The 25,970-nt window shown below is 47.9% G+C and overlaps 4 protein-coding genes across 4 annotated transcripts; all 4 read right to left on the bottom strand.

Moving 5' to 3' along the window:
* Positions 1-7,829: 7,829 nt before the first annotated feature.
* F5891DRAFT_996256 (uncharacterized protein) lies at positions 7,830-8,162 on the bottom strand (the record flags this gene model as incomplete). Its single annotated transcript, XM_041378358.1, has 3 exons — positions 7,830-7,853; positions 7,911-8,030; positions 8,085-8,162. Coding segments are annotated over 3 exons (199 nt in total), but the record flags the coding sequence as incomplete, so codon positions are not given.
* A 5,129-nt stretch (positions 8,163-13,291) lies between these two features.
* F5891DRAFT_939141 (kinase-like domain-containing protein) lies at positions 13,292-14,374 on the bottom strand (the record flags this gene model as incomplete). Its single annotated transcript, XM_041374213.1, has 3 exons — positions 13,292-13,927; positions 13,978-14,249; positions 14,305-14,374. The coding sequence occupies 3 exons, from the start codon at positions 14,372-14,374 to the stop codon at positions 13,292-13,294; spliced, it is 978 nt and encodes a 325-aa protein (XP_041233187.1).
* Positions 14,375-19,380: 5,006 nt separating this feature from the next.
* F5891DRAFT_1180636 (uncharacterized protein) lies at positions 19,381-20,195 on the bottom strand (the record flags this gene model as incomplete). Its single annotated transcript, XM_041365959.1, has 3 exons — positions 19,381-19,581; positions 19,629-19,925; positions 19,980-20,195. 3 exons carry the CDS (start codon positions 20,193-20,195, stop codon positions 19,381-19,383), a joined length of 714 nt encoding a protein of 237 aa, XP_041233188.1.
* A 171-nt stretch (positions 20,196-20,366) lies between these two features.
* Positions 20,367-21,457, bottom strand: F5891DRAFT_939341 (uncharacterized protein; the record flags this gene model as incomplete). Its single annotated transcript, XM_041374220.1, has 2 exons — positions 20,367-20,641; positions 20,680-21,457. Coding segments are annotated over 2 exons (1,053 nt in total), but the record flags the coding sequence as incomplete, so codon positions are not given.
* Positions 21,458-25,970: the final 4,513 nt, after the last annotated feature.

Genomic DNA, 25,970 nt, shown 5'->3' on the forward strand with positions numbered 1-25,970 from the left:
CCTCCCGGACATCACGGTGTCAGCACTCTACTATACCATTCGCTTGCGAGTTATAAGGCGATATGCAGATTGGATGGATATCATACTGCTCCGCGAGCATGTCGGCGGCTAATCTATAAGTGGGCGCGTTGTCAGTAATAATCTCCGTGATAGGGCCCCATTGGCATAGGAATTCTTCATATATGAAGGCCATAAGCGACTTCGTATTCTCCTTGCGCAACATGCACCATTCCGGATATGATGTGAGCGAGCAGCGCGCTTGCACTAGGTACTCATATCTGCCCGCTTTTGGCATCTTCATAGTGTCAATGTGCACCCTGCGGAACAAACCTCCGGGCGTCAGTACCATCGGTGGGACGTGGAGCTTAAGCGATTGCCTGGTCTGACATTCGTGACATGTGCGCGTGTACCATTTGATGTCATCATCTATGTGCGGCCACCAAAAACGCAGTAGCAGCCGCGAGCGAACAGCGTATATTCCCTTGTGCCCTAGATTGTCGTGCGCTTGCTTCAGAATTTGGTAGCGCTTATGCGGCTTTACCATGATCTAGTGCTTGCTGTTCGCTTCACGGCGCCAAAGGTTATCTTCGAGAATGAAGAAGCGCGCCGCGTGGCTAATGAATGCGGTGAATGCATCATCTGTAAATTCAGCGGGTCTTTTGCGATTGAGTAGGAAATGTTCTATCAATACCATGCGCCTATCGAGCGCTTGCGCTTTCTCGGAACGCGGGATCTGCGGGTCATCTTGTAGCGGCTCTGTAACATCAAGGAAGGTTCGTAAGACAGGTAGGCACCTTGGTGGCTGCATGAATGGCATCATATGCGCAATTAAATCATATTTGGCGCTGGCCGACTCTACTTGGAGTGTCCTATCATTCAGGATCGTGAAGCCAAATGAGTAAGCGCAGTCGATCCAATCCTCGTGATCGTCATCTTCTTCTGGATCATCGTCGGTGCATGGTCTCCTTGAGAGACCATCTATGCCAGCGTGTTTCGCAGCGGGTACATGAACGAGATTAAATTGAAATAGAAGAATACCCGCGATCCACTGATTGATGGTTGCGTTGGGTTGCAAATCGGGATTATTGATCATACCTTTGATATACTTCGTGTCGACTTCGACCATTAAGTTGACGATGCCGAATATATATACGTGCACTGCACGCAGCGCGCGATACAAGCCATAAAGCTCAAGTTTCGCTTGGGAGTAGCGGCTTTCCACCTCGTTGAGCGCAATTGATCCAAACTGATTGGGGTAGCGCTTGCCATCCTCGCCAACTTGTAGCAAAATATACCCGATCGCGACGCATGAAGTATCAACCGCTAGGATGACTTCGCAGCCACTTTCATAATCTATCCGCCGAAGCGCGGGTGAATCTAGAACAGAGTCCTTGAGTGTTTGCATCGCTTGACGTTGCTCTTCGCCAAACTCAAATGGAACATCTTTCTTGGTCAGGTTAATCAGCGGGCGCGCAATGCGTGAGAAATTACGGATGAAAATGCGCAAGACACCGCATGTACCTAGGAACCCGCGCACTTGCGACTGGTTCTTCGGTTCAGGCCAATCACAAATCTTTTGTACTTTGGATTCGTCGGGTATCCTCCCTTCGAAAGTACACTTGTGACCGACGATGGTTGTGGATGGCGTGGCTAATACAAACTTGGTCACGGATACCGTCGCGCCGACATTTTCTAGGTGCTGTAAGATGCGATTGACCACTATACAGTGTTCCCAGATGAAGCGCCTAATGCCGGGATTTTCGGGTATGGTCTCATAAGAGCCATCCTCGTGCTGATATCGGGTATTGACCGATTTGATCGGTGCATCGTCGATGAATGGCGACGTGTACTTGGGAATTTCGTCCTGTAAAATAAAGGCCGTGTCGCCTTGATAAACCTGAACGGTGTTAGCATGTCCTTGCGGAAGCGTTGTTAAGCGGTGCGGTCCTAAGGGCATTCCGAAGGTTGTCATGTTGCGCAAGTCTATGTGCAGCGCCCGCTGATCATACCCAGCGTACAAATCCAACATCGCATATACCGCATATCCGGCGAACATTTTGGCCAAGAAATCTGGGAACGGCGGAACCGACACGTCGCGAATGGTAACTTCATTCAGTGGCTGTAGGTCGTGGACTAAGCGCAGCGAATGGCCGTCCTTCTTGACGACACAAAACCAGCGCGAGCGATAGGCGGCTGTTGACGGCTCGTATACTCCTGATGAAATCTTTTCCTTGATGATGCGAATGACTTTGCCGGTGATTGCGGGTGGGATTGGGATATTGCGCTGCGACCATGGAGTGTGCGGTACTGTCGGAATCTTATAGGGCGGGAAATATGTTTCATTCAGGCATCCCCGCTCTGAGGCGCCCCATGCAAATGCGAGTTCGTGAGCCTTAACGAGCCAAGTTATCAACTTGAGCTCTTCAGGCCACAGCCAATTGGCCGGATCTAGATCTAGCTTTTCCGTGTGCTCACACGTGAAGCAGGTACCTGGTGTGAATTCTGGGGGGTGAGTCGGTAAATCGGGTAACCCGGCGAGCGGTGTAGAAACAACAATACAGAGAGGAGCAAATGAGGCTCCAGACTGTATCTATAAATGTTTGTAAGGTCACGCTTTGCCTAGTCTGCGTTACTTGACAAGACAAGTACGTTCGACCCTAAAGGGGAAGCAAGTGCAGCGAAGATCTAGAGGTATGTGCTGAAGTGAGGCGTGAGAAAGCGCAGGTGCGCGCAAGGCACGGGAACACGCACGCGCGCGTGTGGAAACAATAGAGAGGTTAGACTTAAGTGATAATATGATGCAAGATAAGAGAAAAGAGATGTGAAGTATAGACACAATGGATTTCTACTATGTTCTTCTAGGTAGATAGTGGGTGGAAAGTAAAGTAAGGTGGAAAGTTCAGTAAGGTAAAAAGTAGTTTGAAAAGTAAGTTTCACTATGTACTGCTGGCGCTTATATAGCACGCCTAAGCGCTGTAATGCGGAGCCAAAGCGCTACTGAGTAGGTATGTAAAGATAAATATGAGTGAGAATTCATGATAAAAATAAAGGTGGAACAATATGCAATGAGAGAAATAGAAATATACACACTAGAGGGCTTGGTGGACAGTGGATGGGTGCTTCTGGATGGCTGGCACTATAGGGCGCTCAAGTGCGGGAACGCGCGCGCGCGCGTATACATCGTGAAGCGCGGGAATGGCGCGTGCATGGCGCGCATTGCGCGGGAAAGCTGCACCTCATAGTGGAATACCTGTGGATAGCACACAGAGTGATGCTGCAAGTTTGTGCTATGTACTCCTAGTGTAACGTGCCATATCACACCATGAGAGGCATGAGTCTCTACAGTGGGTCTTCAGGTAACTGGCGCACTATTCTATACTCTGGCAGCATAGTGGTAGGCACCATTCGTACTTTCTTCGCGACTGGTTTATATACCAGCGCGTGAAGTGCACAATCATAATAATAAGAATTGAAGGTGTCGATAGACACCTTATCAATAACAGAACGGGTGGACGATAAATGCGCATAATGTGCGGACAGTTCGGAAACGATGCGATGAGAAAACGAAGAAACAGAACTTTGTGCGGAATTGGGAAATGATGCGGGGATGCTCCTTAAGAGCGATAATCGAGCGCTTGAAGCGCGCACACTTTGCGGCACTTCGGGAAACATGCGAGAATGAATGAGACTTGATGAAGAAAAATACCAGTAGCGGGGGGTATGAGAGGTATTGTCTCCCTGCGGATAATGCAGATCATCGAAAATTAAAAACCCTTTTCCTCCTTTACTTTCGGCGGGTGATCCGAACACGAAAGACCGCTGGTACAGCGCTCGCAGCGCTTAACCCAAGGCAGGGTCGGAATGCGCAATTCCTTGCGCGTGTTTGGGTCGGTAACCAAAATATCCTGTTCCCCGTCAGGGAGGTCAAACGTGCGGCAGGTAGTTAGCTTAAAGAACAGGCGGCCGAGAAGAATCTTGAAACTCGCGCGGGGTATGACTTGTACTTGAAAGTACAGCGGCCCTCCGCCAAAGTCTAGCGGCACATTCTCGATGACACCGAGCGTCGCGTCCTTGTTAGTATTTACCAATTCCATGTTTAAGCGATGGTCTGACCACAGACCAACACCAAGTGTTTTCCAGACGGTGGCTGGCATCACCACAACTTCGGCGCCCTGATCTAGGATGCAGGTTACTACTCTGCCACCGATCGTGGTTGCGCGAATGCAGCGTAGCGGTGCAAAATGGTCCGCTACAACTTGGCCGTCGTCGCTTCACAAGTGCTTGGCGTCATAGTCGCGCATCCATTCGTCCGAAACCAGGTGTCCTGTTAGTTCATTGACGATACTGTGCCAACCGTGATGCATTTGGTGGTGGTGAGGTCGCAGAATTGCTTGCGAAGGTCGGGCGATATTGCAAATAATTCCCTTGTCGAGATATTGATATGAGTATCTAGCAGGCGCTCGAGGATGTGCTTATCAGCGTCCTTGTCCTCTAAGCTGTGCGAATACCGATATGATGTCGTTTTCGCCGAAGATGATGCCGTGGCTGTTGTCGAATCTGTGAGGTCAGTGTGTGTTATACCGGGTGAGGATGAAGATGAAGTTATGGGAGCAGCGTTTACCCTGCGCGCATTCGCCGATGATTTGGCCACTGCTGGCGTGGTTATTGCTTTCGTGACTTCTGGCGCTTTCCCCCTACTCGACGAAGCTTGGACAGCAGGAGAGACAATCTCCTCTGCTACAGTGGCTTGCCTAGATGCGGGCACTGGTTTGGCGCGGTACTCGCTGGCAATTTCTACGCTGTCAAACCAGATGGTCTTTCCCCTACCTTTGCCTTTTGCTGATCCACACTTGGTATCGCGTCAGGCGGTTGCGAGCACGAGAGCTTGTGCGGCACGTAACACATCTACTTCCTCCTCATCTATTTCAGACTCAGATTCTGCGACAGTGTGGATAAACGCGGACGGGTCTATGTCTAGTACGATGTCGACATCCGTCGCCGCGGTAACGCTAGAACTGGGGAGCGCCTCGTTTGCCTGCTTATTCGAGTGATACCTATCCAGCCGATCCTTCAGGGTACCATTGCTTGCGCAACCGGGAATCCAATCTCTGCTGGTCAATACCAGTTTCATCGAGGTCTCGTGTACCTTACACTTGCCGGTGCTGATGTAGGTGTCCTTCTCTTGGCAGCGGCTGAGGAAATGGTCGTTCTTTCCGCAGAACATGCAACCGCTCAACGATGAACTGCCGCTGGGTCGTCGGGCTTGGTACTCCTGTTTAACAACCATACCTTGTGCCGGTTGTTGCAGTGCCTTTGCCGCCGATGTGGCAGCGCTTGGGTACGGCGTTAATACTGACGTCCCTATGGTTTCAGGGGTTACCGCTCCCATTCCTGGAATCAAGAATTTGGTGGCCGCGTCTACATCTGCAAAAGGATAAGGGTCGCGCGGATGGTGATCTGGGAATTTGATCATTAAGCGCGTGCGAAGCAGTGCTTGGATATTGCTCAGAAACCCTTCTAACCACATGCAGCTCCATTCCGCCATACCTATGTGATCTTTCGCAATCAAGGAATCAGCGATCTCCCTGAAAGTGCGGCGATAATTGCCGAGCTTGGTGAGCGAAGGCATTGGTAGAGCCGCGTGTTTGCATGTTACCGACTGTAGGTCGGATACGGCGTAGCGCTTCTCGCCTTCACAGCCAGGATACATTTCTTTTACTTCCTTAATAAAAGTGTTATAGTCGCTTAACTTCGCCTCCAGCATCCTGGACCAGAGCACGCGCTCACTGTTAGGTAAGTAGCGGATGATACCTTTGATGCGATCACCTCCGACAAGGTTCGCGTCGTCGGCACATGCTTCATAATCCTCAATGAATGCGAGGAGATTTTCTGCCATGCCGTCAAACTTCGGCGCTTTGTCCAAGCTGCAGATCGGCATTCTGATAGTTGCGGCCATTTTGACAGGTTGGGATTGAGGTTTGGTAGGTTGAGGCTTGGCTATGGTGGGTGTTGGGAGTATGACGTTTGAGGGTCCTGGATGACTGAACTGAGGGATAAATATGGCGGCGCGGTTCCGAATAGAGTTCGGCCCAATTAGGGGTTCTGTTTGTTCCGTTTTAACAATAGGCGCTGTGCTTGTTGGCGGCGCGCGTATCTGAGATGAAGGTTCTTCTTTGATGGTTGTGCTAGATATGGTTAGCAGGGTAAGCGGAGACAAAGAAATAAAGTTCAGATCTAGCGGATTTTTAGGTGTTTCAACAAACGCGCTGGGCGGCAAGTTGTGGGGATGGTCATGTGTTTCGAAGTCGTCCGAGGATTCACCATGTACTGATTCTCTGGGCGATGGTGTGACCAGTGATGTGGGTGCAAATGGGTTTGGTGTTAATAGGGATAGGTCGGGGTGCGTCAGCTCCAAGAAGTTCTGCGGCCGGTTGTATTTGACCAGAGTCAGAATTTCCTGAATGGTGGATAAGCGCGAAGAGGCAACCGCTCTTCGGAATTCTTCCAAGACTTCGTTTCTTGCGACGCGTTCTTTAGTAGGCCTGAGTAACCTACCGGTTTTCTCAGATGATCCCCTCGCGGTGGGCTCTAGTTGTAGAAGAGGATTGGGAAGTGGGTGAATATAGGTGGTATGAGATAACTCAAGTAGTCCTTGGTGAGCGAGATATACGTCGGCCCAAGGGGATTGCTACTGAGAAGGTTCCTCTAAGTGTATAAAACGGAGGGAAACACTGAACCGGGCACTTGATCAAGCCTGGTAAGGCGCACGACGATGAGTGAAGCGCAAGCGAGCGAAGGCGATGTGAAGCGCCAATGGGCGATAGCGGCCGACTATAGATAACGGCGCGCGCTAAGCGGAAGCGGTGCGTGTGCGGGTGGTGGAGCACAGCGACTCTTAATGAGTCAGAATACTAATGGGCAGAGTTTCTAGTAATGTACAGCGGCGGCGCTCATATTGTACTTAGATACTTTAGATTTTAGAGGACAACTTAGACTTATAGTCCAATGATGTGTGGGCAGAAAAGATAGTCATTATACAATTTATACGCGTCTATATATACCAAGTAATGTTAAGCGCTGTCAAGCGCTAAAGCGAACCGAGAAGCAAAGCGGATGTGAGATAATATGTAATAAAGGGTCCATAACGGAAAACATATGAAATAAGGCCATAAGCGCCAGAGATATGTTAGAATCAATGAAAAATAGAATCGGAATACGCACAGATGAACCGAACAGACATGGAATGGATGGACGGAGGACGTGCGACAGAACTGAGGATGTGTGCGCCGATGTGCGACTAAGGAGTGGCTGGAGCGCTGGTGCGTGTGAGCGGCCGATGAAGCGCTTAAGTGCGCTGGGCGAGATATGAGTCGCACTATATTGGGAAGTGATAGAGACAACGGGATTTTAGATCCCTGCAAGCCCACAGAGATATCAGTCTCTACACCGATGTTTGGAAAACTTACCCGATTTAGTTGTATTGTAGCTTGGATCGTGTTCGCAGGATGCAGGCAGAGCAAGCAGAGAGGAGGAATGCAGCTTTGTGAAAGTGAAGATCATCGCAAATGGGGGTGAGAAGAAACATTGAGGGAGTCGAGGGAGCAGTGGGTGAAGGGCGAGTGAAGAAATGGGTGAAAGGAGTGTTGAGGAAGCTTCGTTTGAGCCAGGGGTAGCGCGATGTCAAGAGCAGATGTACCAAGTAGAGATCTTTCCTTGTCTTGTCATTTCGCCTTTGTCTCCGGGCTGAATACATATTGCTGTCTCGCTTCGTCACTGTGTGAAACAACGTTAGGAATGGGCTAAGAAGACATTTTTGATTGAGTGCACGGGGTTTGGCCGTACTGATCCATGTTCTCTGAATACTCTGTCTCTGCTCGGTATTGCTCTCGAGAAACAGCAGACTCGGCATATGACTGTTGGCTGTGAGGTGGCATGGGCGCATTCAATGACTGAGGGCTGAGGGTTTCAAGACACTCTTGGACTTTTATCATTCTGTTCATAAGCTCTTTGGCCCATTCAGGTGGCTCTTGCTGTTGCAGAGTTGATGTCAGATCCAAATGTTACAGACAATTGGAGTAACTTACTGTGTCTGGCTGGAAGCCCGCATCCAGATGAACGCTAGGATCATGATCATGGAATGACTTCCTGTACTGTCGCTTGGACTGTGAGGATGTAAGATACATTCAACATGAAGAATAAACAGTTGAGCGCACATCTTGGTCATATTTCATACCCAGTTTCTTGACACGCTGCCTCAATTCTTTTTGCAGCGCCTTCTTCACCACTTCATGGGTGGTGTTATCGTCCATTTGATGAAGTAAGATACAAAGGTCCATATCGTGGAAGTGAGAGTCGACAATTTCTGGTTCAAGAGTACTAGGGGCATACAAAATGCAATTACCAGCATTATGTTTGGCCAGTGCATTTGCTACCAGCTCCTCCTCAGCCTGGTTCAAGGAGAACAACGGAGAATGCGGACGAGAGGGCGTGGGCGTCACTCTGTCATCTTCTTCCACATGTGCCGGCGAGCGCGCGCGCGACTGGGATTGGTGAGTGTGATGTGAATGATATGAGACATGGGACTGATGCGAGACATGAGACTGATGCGAGACATGGGACTGGTGAGTGTGGTGCGAATGGTGCAACACATGAGATAATAGTGGGGGATGGGGCCACCCTTCATAGCGAGCATTGTGCAGGGCTGGATGTGAGATAATGGGATTAGAGGTAGGCCAATGGTATTGCCAGCTGCAGGGGGGACAAGTTGTAGAAAACATGGGGAAGGTGATGTTGGTGGTTGGCGGGGCAATGGTTTAGTGATCGTAAAGATGGGAGAAAAAAAGGCACACCTGGTACTGAGAGGATTATAGCGCAGAAGATGCATGGTAGATACCGTTGTAGGTACAACAATTCAGATGGTGAGTCTGAACAATGTGTTGGGTCTTGCAGAACCTAGCTGCTATTCGACCCTAAAGGGTTTCTGGACCAGGCTCAAGGCTCAGAGGAGAGGAAATATCATAAAAACTTGCTGATCTCTCAGACTCATAGTAAAACTGGTGAAAAGGTAACTTGATTATGTAAGCTACAAAAGTGCCAACATAAGGTAAGGTAAAAACAGTCTCTACCAGCCCAGCCAGAAATGAATCCCTACACCGTCACCTTCACAATGTCATAGATCATCAGAGCGAGGTGACACTCAGCAAATGAAAGGGGTGAAAGAGACAGTCAAGCAAGCAAAGAGAGAATAGCTGAAAATTGAAATCATAATACAACATGAGAGACATTGCAAGATGCCAGGCAACCAGAATAAGTAAAACAAAGAAAGAAAACATCACATGTCATAGGTAATAGGAACATCATCGATGTCATCACACTTCTCCTCTGCAATAGCTCTGAGGAGGGTGTCATATACATCACCTGTCATTCCGCTGCTGGAAATGTCAAAAGAGTGTTAGCCTCGTCTCCCTCACCCAACACCTTATACTCCATAGCCTTTTGCGACGCTGCCCAACCTTCCATAAAGTTAAGTCATTCTTTTTTCACGAGAAACTTTACCACCTGCAGGGCCTCCATCAGGACCGGGCTGATGTGATTGCGTTTCTTCGTGTTGGTCTCACTGCTGGACGAAAATACTCGCTCGCATGGAACGGCAGAGGTCTGTATAGGGAGGTAGTCCATCGCAATACCATAGAGTGTCGGAAATAAGGTCTCCGAGACCTGGTGAACACATGGTCAATAAAGATTTGAATTGTAGAGATATGGGACACTTACTGACCAGAACCCAAGTAATCAGTTCCCTTGGCGCTGAGATTACCCGTGGTGTAGGCCTCAAATTCTTGCTCAACTGTTTGGGTGCCACTGTTGTGACATGCCAGGACACCAATATCAGGAAGTCCGTAAAGGCGGGAGCCTAGCATGCGTGGTTGTTGCTGAGGTCTTACTTCATAAGCTGGAGACTCGACAAATGCTGAGCTGTTTGTGGTTCGTTTTTTATGCATCTGCGTGTGCTAATATTAGTTCAAAGTTGCGTTGTTATAGTTTGACACAACGTACCAGATCGATTATATGTTTCTCTACATCTCGAACCAGTTGTTCCGCCCAACGACTCCGAACCCATGACATTCGGACCGCAGGATCAACAACTATAAATGCAATTGTGAGCAACCAATTATTTGAAAAAGATACCGGGCTCACGCATAGCGACTGCAAAGGCATTTGTGGCGCCCAGCCTGTCGTCATACTTATCTGCCCAAGTCAGACCTATCTGAACAAGAGGGTCACAGTGTGGGACGTGATCGGCCAAAGAATTCCACTGCTCTATCAATGTTTCGAATGCTGGATATGTACCACTCAGCATGGGAGTGCATTCGCCCAACATGCTTTGTTGGACAGCGTGGGGCGCCTAGTATATAACGATAAGATGAAACATTTCGAAGATGAGAAAACTAACCTCTAGGATTACTTCGACATCCTGTAAGAACTGCCAATCCATCGGACTCAACTTGAACTTGCTGATGGAGCGTTGAGTGGGAGAGTCAAAGAATAAATCTACTGCCTGGATGAATATTAGTTTATGACAAATGTTTCATGCGTGATGCCTTACCTGGCGAAGGGTTCGTAAATGGTTGAGCATGACATAGGCTAAATCCCAATGGGTTACCTCATCAAGCAGGAGTTCGACAACAGGGAGGCATAGTTTTGTGCCCACGTCATCTTGGAACCACTCCTTCTCGTTACCTGTAATGATAGTGTCCCTGAAAGAAATACATCACTGGTTTGATGCATGAACTGTGCGCACAAGGTCCCTAGCTCTGCTGATAGCTTGCCTGGTCACTGCTTTGAGATACTCCGCCTTGATGATGGTGCGATCACCACTTACCCACTGTTCAGGCATGAGTGAAAAGTCGGCCTTGTGGTAATCATTAATGATATGCGTTCGATGGGGTCGAAATCAATGCCTCAGCACTCCAGTTTTTGCGAAAGCTCTCGCATGGAAACCTGATTGTTCGCAGCATTGTCCAAGGTAAAGTGACCAGTCTAAAAGAAGTCAGAGTGTGTTACATGGTACAATTAATCACTGACCTTTTCAGTCACAGCAGCGCGATCAGTAAGATGCATGATGACTCCTGCCAGCAATTCACCGGTGTGACTGCCTGGAACATTATGGAAGCCGATGAGTGCAGCCCTCAAAGTGAGCATTGAACCTCGATCGGCCTTAGCGATCCAGTGGGCAGTAAGTGCCATGAACGGGCGAAGGTTAGAATCTGACCAGAGGTCAGATGTGAATGAAACTTTTCCCTGGGCGGCCTAAAAGATATAAGATACTTGGTAGGGCTCTTGACAGCTGTAGACTTACCGCAAGGTCCCTCTTCAAAGCATTGAAGCATTTATGAAAAGCATTGATGACCAACTCACGAATTTTGATACGGTGAAATACATCGGTCTCATTCACCGATGGCTGCAGAAGATGGATCAGACGACAAAATTCCGGACATTCTATAATGTTAATCGCCTGAGGACGATTATTAAACATAGTGTGTAGAAAGTGTACATTGACTCACCTGATTGTTGGCAATAATGAATTTGACAATATGTTTGTGCATCTCATCCAGAGTAAAGGCAGGCAGTATATCGTCTGGAAATGAGAGGCTAGTTCCGGGGAGTGGGCCAGGACTAGGGGGAGTACCGAGTGAGTCTAACATGCAAGCCGGGTCCTTCAGCCTTTGATGCATGGTCGCGACTGTCCAGCCTTCATCCAAAAAAGTCTTCAAACGTGATGACTTATGGAGAACATGCCAGTTCTGGCGCTCTGCCTCCTCCAGGTAAGTATCGGTATGGTCGGCGAAGGTGTGTGTACAATGAGCTGAAGTGCCTGTACTAGGAAGGTACAACATAATGTGGTGAGTATTGTCAACATCATGGATTGCTCTGGTGAAGGATATCAGAAAAAACTATAGACTCCATACACGACACTCACTCGCAGGCTTTGCAGATATTCGAAAGAGTGGTGGGGTCCTGTCTGAAGAAGAAATGAATATCAGCAGAGGATTTAGGTGGTTTTGATTGGCCACCAGTCGCCAAAGGGTCAGTTGTAGCGGTATTCATTGCAGTCTGCAGTGGACTATGGCCTGCAGCAGGCCCAACTGCTGGCGCAGGTAAGTTGACCATTTCGTCCCCCTCATCACCAGAGACATTCTCAAGATGGAAGGATTCTCCTTCATCTGCGCCATTTTCTCGGAATCGAACAGGACACTGACGATGTCTTTGAGGATTACAAAGGATATTTGCATTCACTGCGGCAGCGATTGGAGCAGGAGCAGCAGTGATTGGAGCAGGAGCAGCAGTGATTGGAGTGGGAGCAGCAGCATTTGGAGCGGGAGCAGCAGTGGGAGTGATGGGAACAACAGTTGGAACAGCGACAGCGATTCTGGCAGTAGCCCGTGCAGCGTTCTTCTGTCGAGGAGGCATGTTGGTGGTGATGGTGGTGAAGATGATCCAACAGCAGAATTGCTGGTCTAGATATACATATCGTGGCATCTGGGGAAATTCCAGAATATGCCAATATGCAGTAATCCTGAGTCCCTGATAGAAAGCCCAATGAACGATTGTCATGAGGTATGACTCCGCAACTCATGCATGCTTCATGCAAGTCAAATCTGATTCAGCGGTGAGTGGGAGGTGAAAAAAACTTGCGCAACTGTGCGTACCTGGAGAGAATCATCTCCGACTTGAAGCTCCAGATTCCAGAGGGCCCAAAGGGTTGAAGTCGAGCACATCTTCATTCTCAGGTGCAGTTGAATGATCGATGGAGTCAAAATTAGAGCTCCATCGATAAGCACTCAGTGAGTTGTCGTTATTATGTGGTGTGGCTGGATTACCAATATTAATTGTTTAGGAAGTCACAACGAGTCCCTTGCGAGCTGCGAAGGTCATTTCCAGGCAGGGCTGCAGCCTGCAGGATGTTGATAGATAAGAGGCGCTGCGTGGGAGTTAAAGAGATTTTCGGGAGTCAGGGATACCTGGTTCAGTGGTTATTAATATATATTGCATCCGCCACGTCATATACATGCTGCAAAACTCGTTGTGAGAAATTGTAGGTGCGGCAAATCATACTATATCATAAAGTATGCATAACAGTGCTTGTACAAACTACTCATACATGTATCCAACAGCATCATGATCTAGTTTTTTTCCAGCGTGGAGTTAAAGATGTTGCACGTAATGGGGAGCCATTACGTGGGCGCAAACTTGGAATCACATTAGTTTGTAAGTACTAAGATAAATGAACTACTCACATACGAGTCGATCTGCGAAGCGGTGGGCATGGAGACACTGCCTCAATTACGCAAGGTTTGTCGAAGAATGGAGGGGAATGCGTCATAGGTATTACTTCAGGCTGGCTTATATCCAGCAAGCATGCAGCTGGTGCAGGTGGTGTAGAACAAAGTATATGAAGCAATGAGCAAAGGTGGTTATAGTCAGGATCCTCTGAGAATGCGAGTGAGCACGTGTAAATGAGAATTGTTGCAAACTTGACAGGAATTCCACGACATAAGTCTTCGATGGTAGTGTTCACTTTCCACTCGAGTATGGAAGTGCTGGAAAGTTTCTCTTGGTCACTGGTTAACCATGGAAGGGAGCCCTGCAAGAAGTATATCAACATGTACATAAGTGACTCGAGATCGTCACGATGACCTGGTTCGACTCCCAAGTGATTGTTGATTGATGCAAATGCAGGAGTGCCAGTGAGACATTGACCTTGGTGAAATGGTATATGGACACCTGACATATTCCAGAATTCCTTCGCGATACCGAAATCAATTATGAAGGCGGTGTGCCTCAAATCGCCAAGACCCAGAACAACATTCTGGGGTTTAATGTCGCCATGAACATAACTGTGCGAGTGAATATATTTGAGACGTGAGAGCTGGGGAAAGGGGTTAGTGATCTGTACATGCAACCCACACACCGACTGACCAGCTGATCTCCTAGATTTATGACAGTGTCAAGGCTGAATTTGCGGCTGTGCAAAAGGAAGAGACTGTGCAGGGATGGCCCAAGGAGATTGAGAACGAGAGTGTGATATGTTGACTCCCTACCAAACCAGAGGGCACGGGGAATACCAACACCGCCTTCAAGGTGTTTCAAAATGTTGTATTCACGCTGCACGGAAGATGAGTGGGTGATGGGTTCAAGTTTGATGGCAACTGCATCATCCTTTATGATGTTCCGTGCACGATACACGACAGCTAATGGGGTCCAAATGTCAAAGTCAACATGTAGTCAGTAATCATGATAACACACCATACGAGCCGGCTCCCAAAACATCTCCTAGCCTAAACCTTCCATCAACTTGAACAAGGACCTTATCCATAGTGTATAGTACAATAGCCCGCGAGTAGAGAAATCCAGGGGATCTGACAAGCAACACTGGAGGCAACAAAAAAAGCACCCAACCACCGTGTAGCTTGAGCTGGCTTAAAGCGGTTCAAGCCGCGGTTCATAAATTTTCGGCTTGTAAAAGTCGTAGCTGGTTCACATGGCTTATAAATCGGACCAAGTCAGTGATTGGTGGCTTGGCTAACAGGTATCACTGAACTTCTGGCAAACCAGTAAATACTGAACCAGAGCCAGCCATAGCTGAGCCATGGCACTACTAGGCATGGATATGCAAAACTCCAATTGCATACTGATGATACCCTGGGTTTTTCGACACTGTGACTGTGGTCTTGGGTCAGTCTGTACAAAAGTTTTCCAAAACAACATGTGCGCACTATCACACCACTGAGCTCCCTCATGAATATGCTGCCCATGGACGACGAGCTGCAGCCTTGGCGAGTCAGCAGACTGTTAGGGATGGGAAGAAAAAGGCCACAGATTCAGCGGCCATTGGGCCAAAGTCAAAGAAGCTCAACCTTGAGACTTATAAGTATCACACACTCAGAGACTATCCTAATATGATATGGCACATGGGAACCACTGATAATTTCTCTACTCAGCTGGTACATTTTTTTAAGAAATACCTAGGCTTTACATGCTTACACACACTGGTAGGGCGAACTGGAGCATCAATCACTTAAGCATTGGTACCCTAGGACTCCGAAGAACAAGAAAACCACAGCGAAACATATGGCTCGTCAGGAGGCACGACACTGACTTATGAAGAAGATCCTGAAACAACGTGAGCAGCTGGCAGAAGCAGCATATATTACAGTGACCTATCTCCGTATAATACAAGGGAATGGACGTGCATAATATCCCATATGATATGGGCCAGCAGACCATGGGCCCAGGATAACAATATCCTCGACTATGACGGATGGGCCGGGAGGCAAATTATTCCCGATGGAGGCGGGTGGGCCCATGCAGGGAATATATAGAGTAGATGAGTGGGCCGATGTACATGAATATTAGGTAGACGGGTGGGCCAAGGTAGTTGGATATTATGCAGATGGGTGTATTAAGGTAGATGTGTATGAGATAGATGGGTAGGTACTTGTTATCACATTCACGGGTGGGCCCAGACACATATTAAATTAGACGGGTGGGCTGAGGGTATCATAAAATATTGTATTAGACGGGTGGGCCGAGGGTATTATAAAATATTGTATTATACGGGTGGGCCCAGACACATATTAATTAGACCGGTGGGCCGAGGGTGTTGTATGGGATGTTGTATTAGACAGGTGGGCCGAGGGTGGTATAAAATATAGATGAGTGGGCCCATGTGTATCATAATTGTAGACATGATGGAGCTGAGGTAGTTGTACATCAACCAAATCAGAGGAGGTAATAAATCAAAGTTACCAAGTTCCCGGAGCATCAGGTGATCTCCTGACATGGCGGTGCGAAGCTTGTGTTGCCCTACGAGACGCCAAGTTCTGACCACCAGAATTTGAGTCAACTGTACCGAGTTCTGAGTTCCGGGACCCGGAACTCAACACATAATTTAGTTAATACTTTTTGATGGTGCACAGGTTGTCTTGCAGAATGTGGAATCTGGGGTGCGAAGCTTGTGTTGCCCTATGAGAAGCCAAGTTCCAACCACCAGAATTTGAGTCAACTGTACCGAGTTCCGAGTTCCAAGTTCCGGGACCTGGAACTCAACACATAATTTGGTTAATACTTTCCATGTTAAATGGCCAACCGAAGTTGAGATGTTTCTGAAGAGAGCAGCAGGTGCTCTTTTGACATGGCCTTTGATGGTGCTTAGGTTGTCTTGCAGAATGTGGAATCCGGGGTGCGAAGCTTGTGTTGCCCTACAAGAAGCCAAGTTCTGACCACCAAAATGTGAGTCAACCGTACTCAGAGGAGGTAATAAATCAAAGTTACCAAGTTCCCAGAGCAGCAGGTGATCTCCTGACATGGCTGTGCGAAGCTTGTGTTGCCCTACAAGACGCCAAATTCCAACCACCCAAATATGGGTCAACCGTTGAAGGTACAACAATTCAGATGGTGAGTCTGAACAATATGTTGGGTCTTGCAGAACCTAGCTGCTATTTGACCCTAAAGGGTTTCTGGACTAGGCTTAAGGCTCAGAGGAGAGGAAATATCATAGAAAACTACTGAGCACTCAGACTCATACTGGTAACTGGTGAAAAGATTGATTGATTATGTAAGCTACAAAAGTGCCAACATAAGGTAAGGTAAAAACAGTCTCTACCAGCCCAGCCAGAAATGAATCCCTACACCGTACCGACTTCCGAGTTCCGGGACCCGGGAGTCAACAAATGAATATCTGATGACCAGCACACTTTCAATCAGGTAGTATTTCATTGAGCAATGGATAATAATACATCTTTGACAGCCAAAATTATCCCAGGCTCCCTTATCTGATCCTCTCTATCTCCACCCCCTATAACACCAAAGTCCGGACATCCAGCATTCAGCGTCTGATTTCCCAAGATTAACATCCAGCATGAACGGTTCTTCCCCTTCCCCTCCTGATAGCATAAACATCTGGCGCACTTGGGCCCTGACTGTGACTTATGAAGCAGGGGAATATACTGAACAGAAATTCAAGGCAGAGAAGACTGGAGGAGGCCCAGTCATACCTTCTCCCAACCTAGACACTGATCTGGTGATGGCATGTGATCGCTTGGCTGATGTACTCATAAAGGCATATAAAAATCCCAGTGGGTCTTCGTGCAGATTCGGAAAATTCATTTTATCATTCAAATTCCTGCATGACAGTTCAGATGCAGATGGATATTGCAAGATATAGCAAATTGATCTCCCCAAAGGACACCAGGCATAATGAACATAGAGAGGCGAGGTTGCTTGAGAGGTGTCCTCCTGGCCATGAAGGCAAAAGGTTGGTCGATGAACCTGCCACAATTGTCGATGCATCTGGTGCCATCATTGCATGGTACCTCCCAGATTCCCTGACCGACACCACCCAGGTGTGTAATATATATTGTTACTCAATGGATATTGAATATTAATGGAACCTACAGAAGGAAATCAGGGAGGCCACCGATTTGCTCGCTCCAAGCCTCGAAGAAAGTGTAAGGGCTGATGGCAATTGGCGAACTAATCAAACATTGTTCAACCAGGGCTCGGAAGATGTTGGACCAACTCCCGGATGCATCAATCTATCTCCGGCATGGTTTCAACAGGGACACGAGGTAGGATCTGATGGGATGGTGATTCTGGCAGTCATACTCACCAATCCCAAAGAATGTGTCAGATCCGGAGGTATCTGCATCATTGAAGGGACCTTCCTGTGAGAATATTCTCAAAGCCATTGCAAGGCCAGCAGCCATCGCGTCCGCGGCACTCAGAGTCATGCATCCTGAGCAGTACTGGGCAGGATTGAGAACCTTGTCAAACCTTGGAAATATAGCAGTAAGCAAGGATCTGCCACAGATGCCAGAGGCCCTGCAGTACTGGGCATCCGTGTTTAACACCCTCTCCATCATTTCCAATCAGGAAACCCCCCATCATCAAGACCACATGTCCATTGCTGAATGCTTCGGCATTCTCACCACCATGGGGAACTATTCTAATGCTCGGATGACAATGCCAAGCCTTCAGCTGGAGTTCAAGTACAATTCCGGCTGTATGATTGCATTTTCCGGAAGGATTGTGAGACATGGAGTTTATGATGTGGAAGGGGATCAGATTGCTTGGGCATGGTATATGAGGGATGCTGTTCACATTTACGCTGGTGTTCCATCATGTGGATGGGCTAGTGTGGATGGTGCATACAGCGTGTGAAAGATCAAACAAAGAGCAAGCATTGTGACCTATATACATTCCAACAAATGAATACCATGTACCAATAGTTATCCGGACCTCAATACTCAATTTTGAGCATTTGCAAAGTGATATGTGGGACTGAATAATTTGGATGCAAGCCTCAGTATTCAATAATTGGAACTCATGACTTGACATATGGGAGTCCCAGGTGCCGGGTTACTGAGTCCCAACACCTGGACCTCAGCACGTGATATTTGAGACTGGGGGAAGATGTATAAATACGCTCTAATTAACATTTGTTATTGCCATACACATTTGACAAAACCCTGAGCCCCGACATTGTGGACTCCGGACTCAACACTGTTCTGAATACCGAGTCCCGGATGCCCAGGTCCTGAGTCCCGAATTTTGGAGGTCGGGGTTCGGCGACCTGGAGCTCGGCAACTGTGTTGGGTGTCAGGGTATCCAGAGCATTGGAAATAGCATGTGTCAGTATTTTGCGTTTCATGGTTCATGTTTCATGGTTATGGAATCGGGCGTCAGGGACTCGGTATTGAGAACAGTGTCAAGTCCCAGGTCACGAGCTCTGAGTCCCGAGTGCCGAACCCTGGGTCCCAAGTCCTGAATTTCAGAGGTCGGGGTTCGGCGATCTGGAGCTTGGCAACTGTATTCGGAGCATTGGAGATAGCATTTGTCAGTATTTTCCATTTCATGGTTCATGTTTTGTGGTTATGGAATCAGGCGTCAGGGACTCGGTATTGAGAACAGTGTTGAGTCCCGGGTCATGAGCACCGAGTCCTGAGTCCCGAACCCCAGACCCAACAGTTGCCGAGCTCCGGGTCACCGAACCCCAACCTCTGAAATTCGGGACTCGGGACCCGTGGTTCGGCACTCGGGACTCGGAGCTCATGACCTGGGACTCAACACTGTTCTCAATACCGAGTCCCTGACGCCCGATTCCATAACCACGAAACATGAACCATGAAACACAAAATACTGACACATGCTATTTCCAATGCTCTGGATACCCTGACACCCAACACAGTTGCCGAGCTCCAGGTTGCCGAACCCCGACCTCCGAAATGCAGGACTCGGGACCTGGGCATCTGGGACTCGGATGTGAGATTTTTGAATGCATAGAATATGTTACATCTTGTATACAATGAAGACTGAATGGGACTACACTCCTTTGCCTTTCCTCAATTTCTCTAACATGTCAGTGTACATCTTCACCTCTCCCATCTTGGCTTTTATGCCCTGATCTTGCTCCTCCATCAATGCTTCCATGCGTTCTTTAATGAACTTCAGTCCCATAAGTGGTGGAGTTGAAGTGTTTTTCAACTTCTCTGGAAGAACCAAAGCATCATCCTCAACATTAAGCTGAAACAGATAAGTCATCAATCAAGGTAATTCAGCTAAGATCTTACCGCCCAATACTGGTAGTGAGAGACACAGGAAGCCATTATTTCATCCCACTGCCATGGTTGATCAGGGATTGTGGTGTTTCCCATCCACCATGGACATGTATATGCGAACACAATCCAGGACGGATGTCCTGCAATTGGCTCATCATGAAATGAAAGGAGGTGGAATGGAAAGACGTTGTCCGGAACTGTGTTCCAGGTTAGCATGGGATACAACTTAAGGATGTAAGCGACAGGGACCGGAACCACCGACACAATATTCTGTGAAGTGGAGTACTGCAGGAGTGGTGTGACAAAATTCTGCTCAAATTCTTAGCATTGACCAACAAAGTCATCAGGGCAGTGGTAACATACATTCATCTCCCATTGCAGCCCAGCTTTAAAATACTTGATCCAGTCAGAAGATACACCATTGTTGGCAGCTTCCATCCGATATTGAGAGATGCATGCATGGACGCGTGATCCAGCCATTGCCAATGTGCAGGAAATAGTTGCAAGGCTCAGCTTCAAGGGTCGGTAATGGCTTCTGGCATTCAGAGTGCCAGAAGTGGATGCAGGAGTTGCAGACATGGCTAATACAGGACTATGGCGCTGGCAATGCAAGTGAAAGATGGTGAAGATGTGAAGATAAGAATCACTGATGGATGGATATGAAATTCAAACTCCGACATGGGCTGACCCGGACAATTCCTGGGCCTCAATTGTGTATGTGGAAAAAGGGACTTCATGAGAAAACAATGTTCATTCATCTCCAGCCTCTATCAACACATTTTGTAGGTCTTGAAAAGCTGCCTGCGCATCCTGTGCAAGCAATGAATACATTTGGGATTGCCTTCTGGCGTAGCATCCGTGACCCAGAAGGCATTTCTCCAATGATTCCTGCATGTGGTCGCCCCATTGGGTTGTTTTCCACAAAAAGAACTTACATGTCCAATCTATCTCCAATTTGACCAATAGCATTTCTTCCCTCCATTGATCCCGTAGTGCCTTTGCCCTCAGCCAATGGACTCGGTAAACTTGGCATGGGTCCAGTCAGGTAACCGCTGGATATGACATGCAAGCAGAAACTCACATTCCTCATTCCACGATTGATCAGGACCCCCGAGGTTGACTTCAACAGACCAAAACCAAGCCAAAGATTCATTTTGTTGACCTCGGGCATTTGGGTCGCCCACTGCAGTGCTGATTTTGAGTTGCTCATGAAGCAGGGGTTTGTATTTCTGAAGCTGGTCTTGCCCCGGCTCAAGTTTCATCATTTGCTTCCTTGTCTTTGTATATATGCTGGCATGGAGGGAGACTGCCTGCTGCACCGATGTCACCTGGGACCAAGCTCGAGTTTTCAGGGCCTGGGATTTGGCCTGCCTAATGGTTGTTCGGAATAGGATGGCCTTGTTGCAAAGGTAAATGTGGAGATTGTGAAGGGCATCATTGGCCTGCCCTTCATGAAGTGACATCTCCAGGGGAATCAGATCCTCTGCCATGCATCGTCTGCATCTATCAACCCCCAGGTTTGATGGCAATGGGATTACAGTGAGCTCGGGAGAGTTTGTCCATGTATGAGATGTCTCTGTGAAATCCACTGGGTCATCATCGAGATCATCTAGAATGTCTACGTCCAAGTCCTCAGGTTCATCATCTGCATCAAATCCCTCCCCGAGATGTATTAGAGCAGACTGAGCAAATCCATCTATCTGGCCTTGGAGCTGATCCCGTTGATGGGCAATGTCTAATCTCTGTGTCTCAGTGGATCTTCTTCTGATCCTTCGGACCTCAATGAGCAATGCAATCTGAGCCTCTTCAATTGCTAACCCTGTTGATATCCATGTTGCCACAGATCTGCGAGAGGGTGCTGCATTGCGGGCATTACCCTCCTCTAACAATCTAAGCTCGATCTCCTTTTGCTAGGTGCTGAGTGCAATATTAATTCAGACCTTGATGGAGACAATGGAGCTCAATGTACCCTTTTTGATATTGATCTCATATTCATCCATGGCTGAAGGATCATTCAATCTGCTTGACTGAGCTATCCTCTCCCTGGCTAACCATTCTGTCTTCAAATGTGAGGGTGCTGCTTCATTGAGTCTGTTGAATGCCTTTCCACTTTCCGAGATGCCATTCCTAGCCAGTTTGTATTTCCGGCATAGAGTCCTTTTCATGTGAATCATCTTGCAGAAATTGGAGTCATTCATCTGATAATCAAGGCATTCCTTTCGGTGGGGAGATGACATTCCCCGAGCAGCAGGGGAGATCAGATTGAGCCGTGCCCATAGCATCTCCATGATCTCTCCATTGATCCGACCAATGCCTTCAATAAAGTTAGAAGCATATTGGACATAGCAGCTGTCCTGATGGCCATGAACGTGCCACAACCCAATTCCGGGAATGATGGTTAGTTGTGGTGCCATTTCTAGAAATCAACTTCAATCCACCCGAACCCGAAAGTGTTTGTTGTATTGACAATTAATATCATAGAAGGTGACAGCCCTGGTGATGCCTTCCATGTTGTGCCGGGAAGCCTCACAAAGGGCGTAGTCCATGTTCATTTGTCTGCAAGTGACCCATGGTTAACTCATGAATGGGGAATGGTGGATGTGGCTTGCCTTTCGCCTTTCTGAAAATCCACCATGGAGTGAGGGACAAAGCAACTGTGTCTGGCACAGGCAACTCCCCCGATACCGGTGGACTCCAGCTTGTGCTGAGCAGCATTAGCTTGATTTACTGCCTGGTGATTGTTGCAGCTTGATTTTTTCACTGTGTCAGCAGCCTCTGCCAGATGCATTTTATACCTGTCCTTTCCTACCATGAATCCAAGCCCATCGGACAGCCAAACTTCATTGAATGGCTTAATGGGATGCAGATGTTCGGCTTTGAAATTTCCGTCCATCACAAATGACCGGGTGTATTTCCAGCTTGGATCGCTAGTATTATTATGGAGACCACAGCGGTTGAGAATAGGACTCACTCATCAAGAGATTCATCCTCTGACAACAGCACATTAATCCCAGGCTGAGGACATGCCGGCCAAAATAATGCGAGTTCTCCTATGCTCGGGTTATCAGAATGATGGCCGAAGCCATGCCATTTCATTGTCTTCAACTGCCTCCACTATCGAGCGACCCTCATGAACTCTCTGTATTGGTCCTTGCAATGTGCTTTGTCAATATGATGTCCAGTAGATGAAGAGGGTAAGGCATTACTGGAACAAGGTGTGGAAATATGCTGGAGGTCATTCGCCAGAGCTTGCTGTAATAGTTCATCGCCAAGGTGCCGCATTCAAGGCTGTCCAGTAGAAAATCATTGAGCACTCTGAAGGTGAACACAGTCTTTGGCCTGTTAAAAGATGCAGGGAAAAATCTGCGTCGAAACATTTGAATGTCCGGACTCATGGCATTCGGACATTCACAGCATCGAACCTCCAGGCGATGAACTCCGGACTTGTCAACAATGACCATAATGTTTTCCTTTGGCTGGAACTCAGGTCTGGACACAAATGGCAGATCTTCAGGCTCAAGCTGGTCTTCAGGTTCATCTTCTTCAAACAAATTCCACCGATCGGTGACCGCCGGACATTGTTTGCCATCATGGCCAAGGTATATAATGAGTCCCACATGAGCTAGACAACTCCGCTCAAAAAATCGCCCATTCCATTGACTGATCCAGTGGAAAGGATTGCTATGATGTTGACTCCTGCAACAGCCCGTGCAATAGAGTGGCTCGCCAAGACAATCTTGACAATTGTACACCCCATCCTGTTGGCAGATGATGCATCTCCTGTCTTCTGGTGGAGCTTCTCGATCGAGGAGGTGATGTAGATATGATTCCTGCCTTGGCAGCCATTGCCTGAGGTAGTCATTTTGACTCTGTATTTTTGAATGCTTAGCCATAGTTTGAATGACACTCCAACATTGTACATGAACTTGCCATGGTTTTTGGGAGTTGCAAAGGCTCAAATGGGCCTTGATCCTGCTCGTAAGTATTGTCAGGAAAGTCTTCCCAAGGAGGTGGTGCCTCAACAGGCTGAATTGTTGGTGATTCTGGGGGAGAGTTAGGCATGGACCTGTAGGCATGTCGCCTCGTGCTTGCAAGTGGGACCTTGACCCAAGTCTTCCTACCTTTGCTGCCCCTTGCTTCCACCCTGTGAGATTTTTGCACTGGGGTGCATCTACCTATCTTCATCTTGTTTATTAATGTTGCAAGCAAGGCATCAGCTCAGGTGTAATGAATTGTTATTGCAATATGATGCGGTGCAGTCCTGTTGGCGCATTACAAATTCATTTCCATTAATGGCTTCACATCCAATATGGGCCGATTAACCCATCATTAGGCTTTGCTCAAAGTTCAACTTCGCACAATTCATTAATACTTCCATCTTGCAAATCCTTAGCCATTTCTGCATTCTGATTCACTATGGCAAGAACAGGTCATTCCACCAACACAACTTCTGGAAGACACAGGATGCGTCAACCACAGTCTCAGAAGCTCATGGACAAGGAGATTTTGGAGTTGAAGAACTACCTTCCTGAGTGGTCTGCTGCCAAAAGGAGTGAGAAGCGAGCAATTTTCACTGCCATAGCAAGGGTGGCCAGGTTGTTTGCTCCTAAGTTGGACCAAAAACAATGGAAAAAGAGGAGGCAGGTGAGGCTTCTTTGTTGTGTGGAAAAACTAAATTTTCAACATCACATTCTTTCATCAACTCTTAGGTGTACAAGACTTGGTTGTTCAACAACAAGAAAAAGAAGGAAAAGAAGGACATGATCAAGTATGGGAGGAAATGGACTCCCAGGATGGTGGTCTACCAGCAGAAACGCCAAGAGGTGCTGAAGAGGATTGAGGACGAGTCCGGGGTAAAGCCAGGAGATCCTGGTATGTTCAAACATTATCAGGCGGTGGTGAAGAGAGTCATGGCTGAATTGGATGACAACGAGTTGGAGAAGGTGAAAGAAACAGCCGAAGAGTGGTCCAACAACTGTCCGCCTCCGGAGATACAAGCACAAGTGGCTCATAAGAAGGGTCCGGCATATATGGAGCACTTTTCGAATGAGATGTGGAGGCAATGTGGGATGAGAGTGTTTGTGATGTCGGCTTGGAAGAATGAAAAGGGCGAGGTGCTGTTTGGGATGTGAGTACATTTATCCATCAACGGAGATCTTTCGGCTCAAAATATTCATGCAGGCATGATGATAACGAGGCCTTAGGAGATGGGGACAGCTTCATGAAGACGAAGGACTGGGAGGACATTGAGCCAGTGTGGCAGGAGTACGCACAGGAACAGTTCGGTGAGTGTTTGAATCATGTATACCAGATTGAACATGTTGAGCATCACGATGATAGGCGCCAGGGCACGGGATGGAGGACATCAGGTCAAGGGAGGTCGAAAACCAGCCTTTGAACTCGAAATGGATGGGGAGGGTATGCTACTCCTTCCAGAGATCACCGACACTAAACTTGAGGAGAAGAAGGCCATAGTGAGGGCCTTTCTTACATTGCACTATCGTGAGTTTGTCATCGCATCACCTGACAAATTGTTCAATGCATGGACAAAGGGATATGCTCCGGGAAGGACAAGGCAGTTGTGCCATGGAGTGCCATTGTACAAAGTCAGGATGACTTCATGGCCCGGACATATCTTCCGGCGGATGTTGACTTGAAGGAACCTTCGAAGCTGCAAATTTGGGATACCACTACGTTGCTCCATTTCTGGCGCGCTCGGCAGGAAACAGGCGAAGGTCCCACATTTCTGTTCAAAGCACGGAAGAACAAAGATGGGGACATGATACCATCTGTCATATCTGGCAACTCACCCTCTCCTCAGACTCGTATAGTGAGAAGGCAGCCGAGGGTTACCATCCGAAGGCCTCGGGACTCATCGACAGAAGCCGAGAGTGATAAGGAGAGTGCTACTCATCATATGGAGCATGATGTGGATGATGACCTGGCTGACAGGAGACCTCCACTGAAGAAACACAGGACGGGAGGTCCTACACCCAGAGGGCCGGCAGTCCCACATGCAATTCCAAAGCCTTGCCCGGCCAAGCTGGCCAAAAAAGGTGCATTACTGACATCACGAATGGGAGACCTCCTTGCTGGGTTAACTGAAGATGCGACAGGCGAGGTTAGAGATGATGTTGAAATGGAAGAGAGTATCACGCCGCCGGCACAGAAACGGAGGCGGGGCACTCGAGTCACTGTTGAACCATCCACAAGGACGACCCAGAGTAAGTTGCAAATGCCAGTAGACAGTACACCTAGAGTAACCAGAGCACGGGGACGCACTTAATTTACATATATGTTCCTGCCCTCGTGTGTAATGTCATATGTGCTATTATGTATATGTCAAAGTACTAA

Source organism: Suillus fuscotomentosus (genome assembly GCF_016647785.1).
Source record: "Suillus fuscotomentosus strain FC203 chromosome Unknown F5891scaffold_2, whole genome shotgun sequence".
Lineage (NCBI taxonomy): Eukaryota > Fungi > Basidiomycota > Agaricomycetes > Boletales > Suillaceae > Suillus > Suillus fuscotomentosus.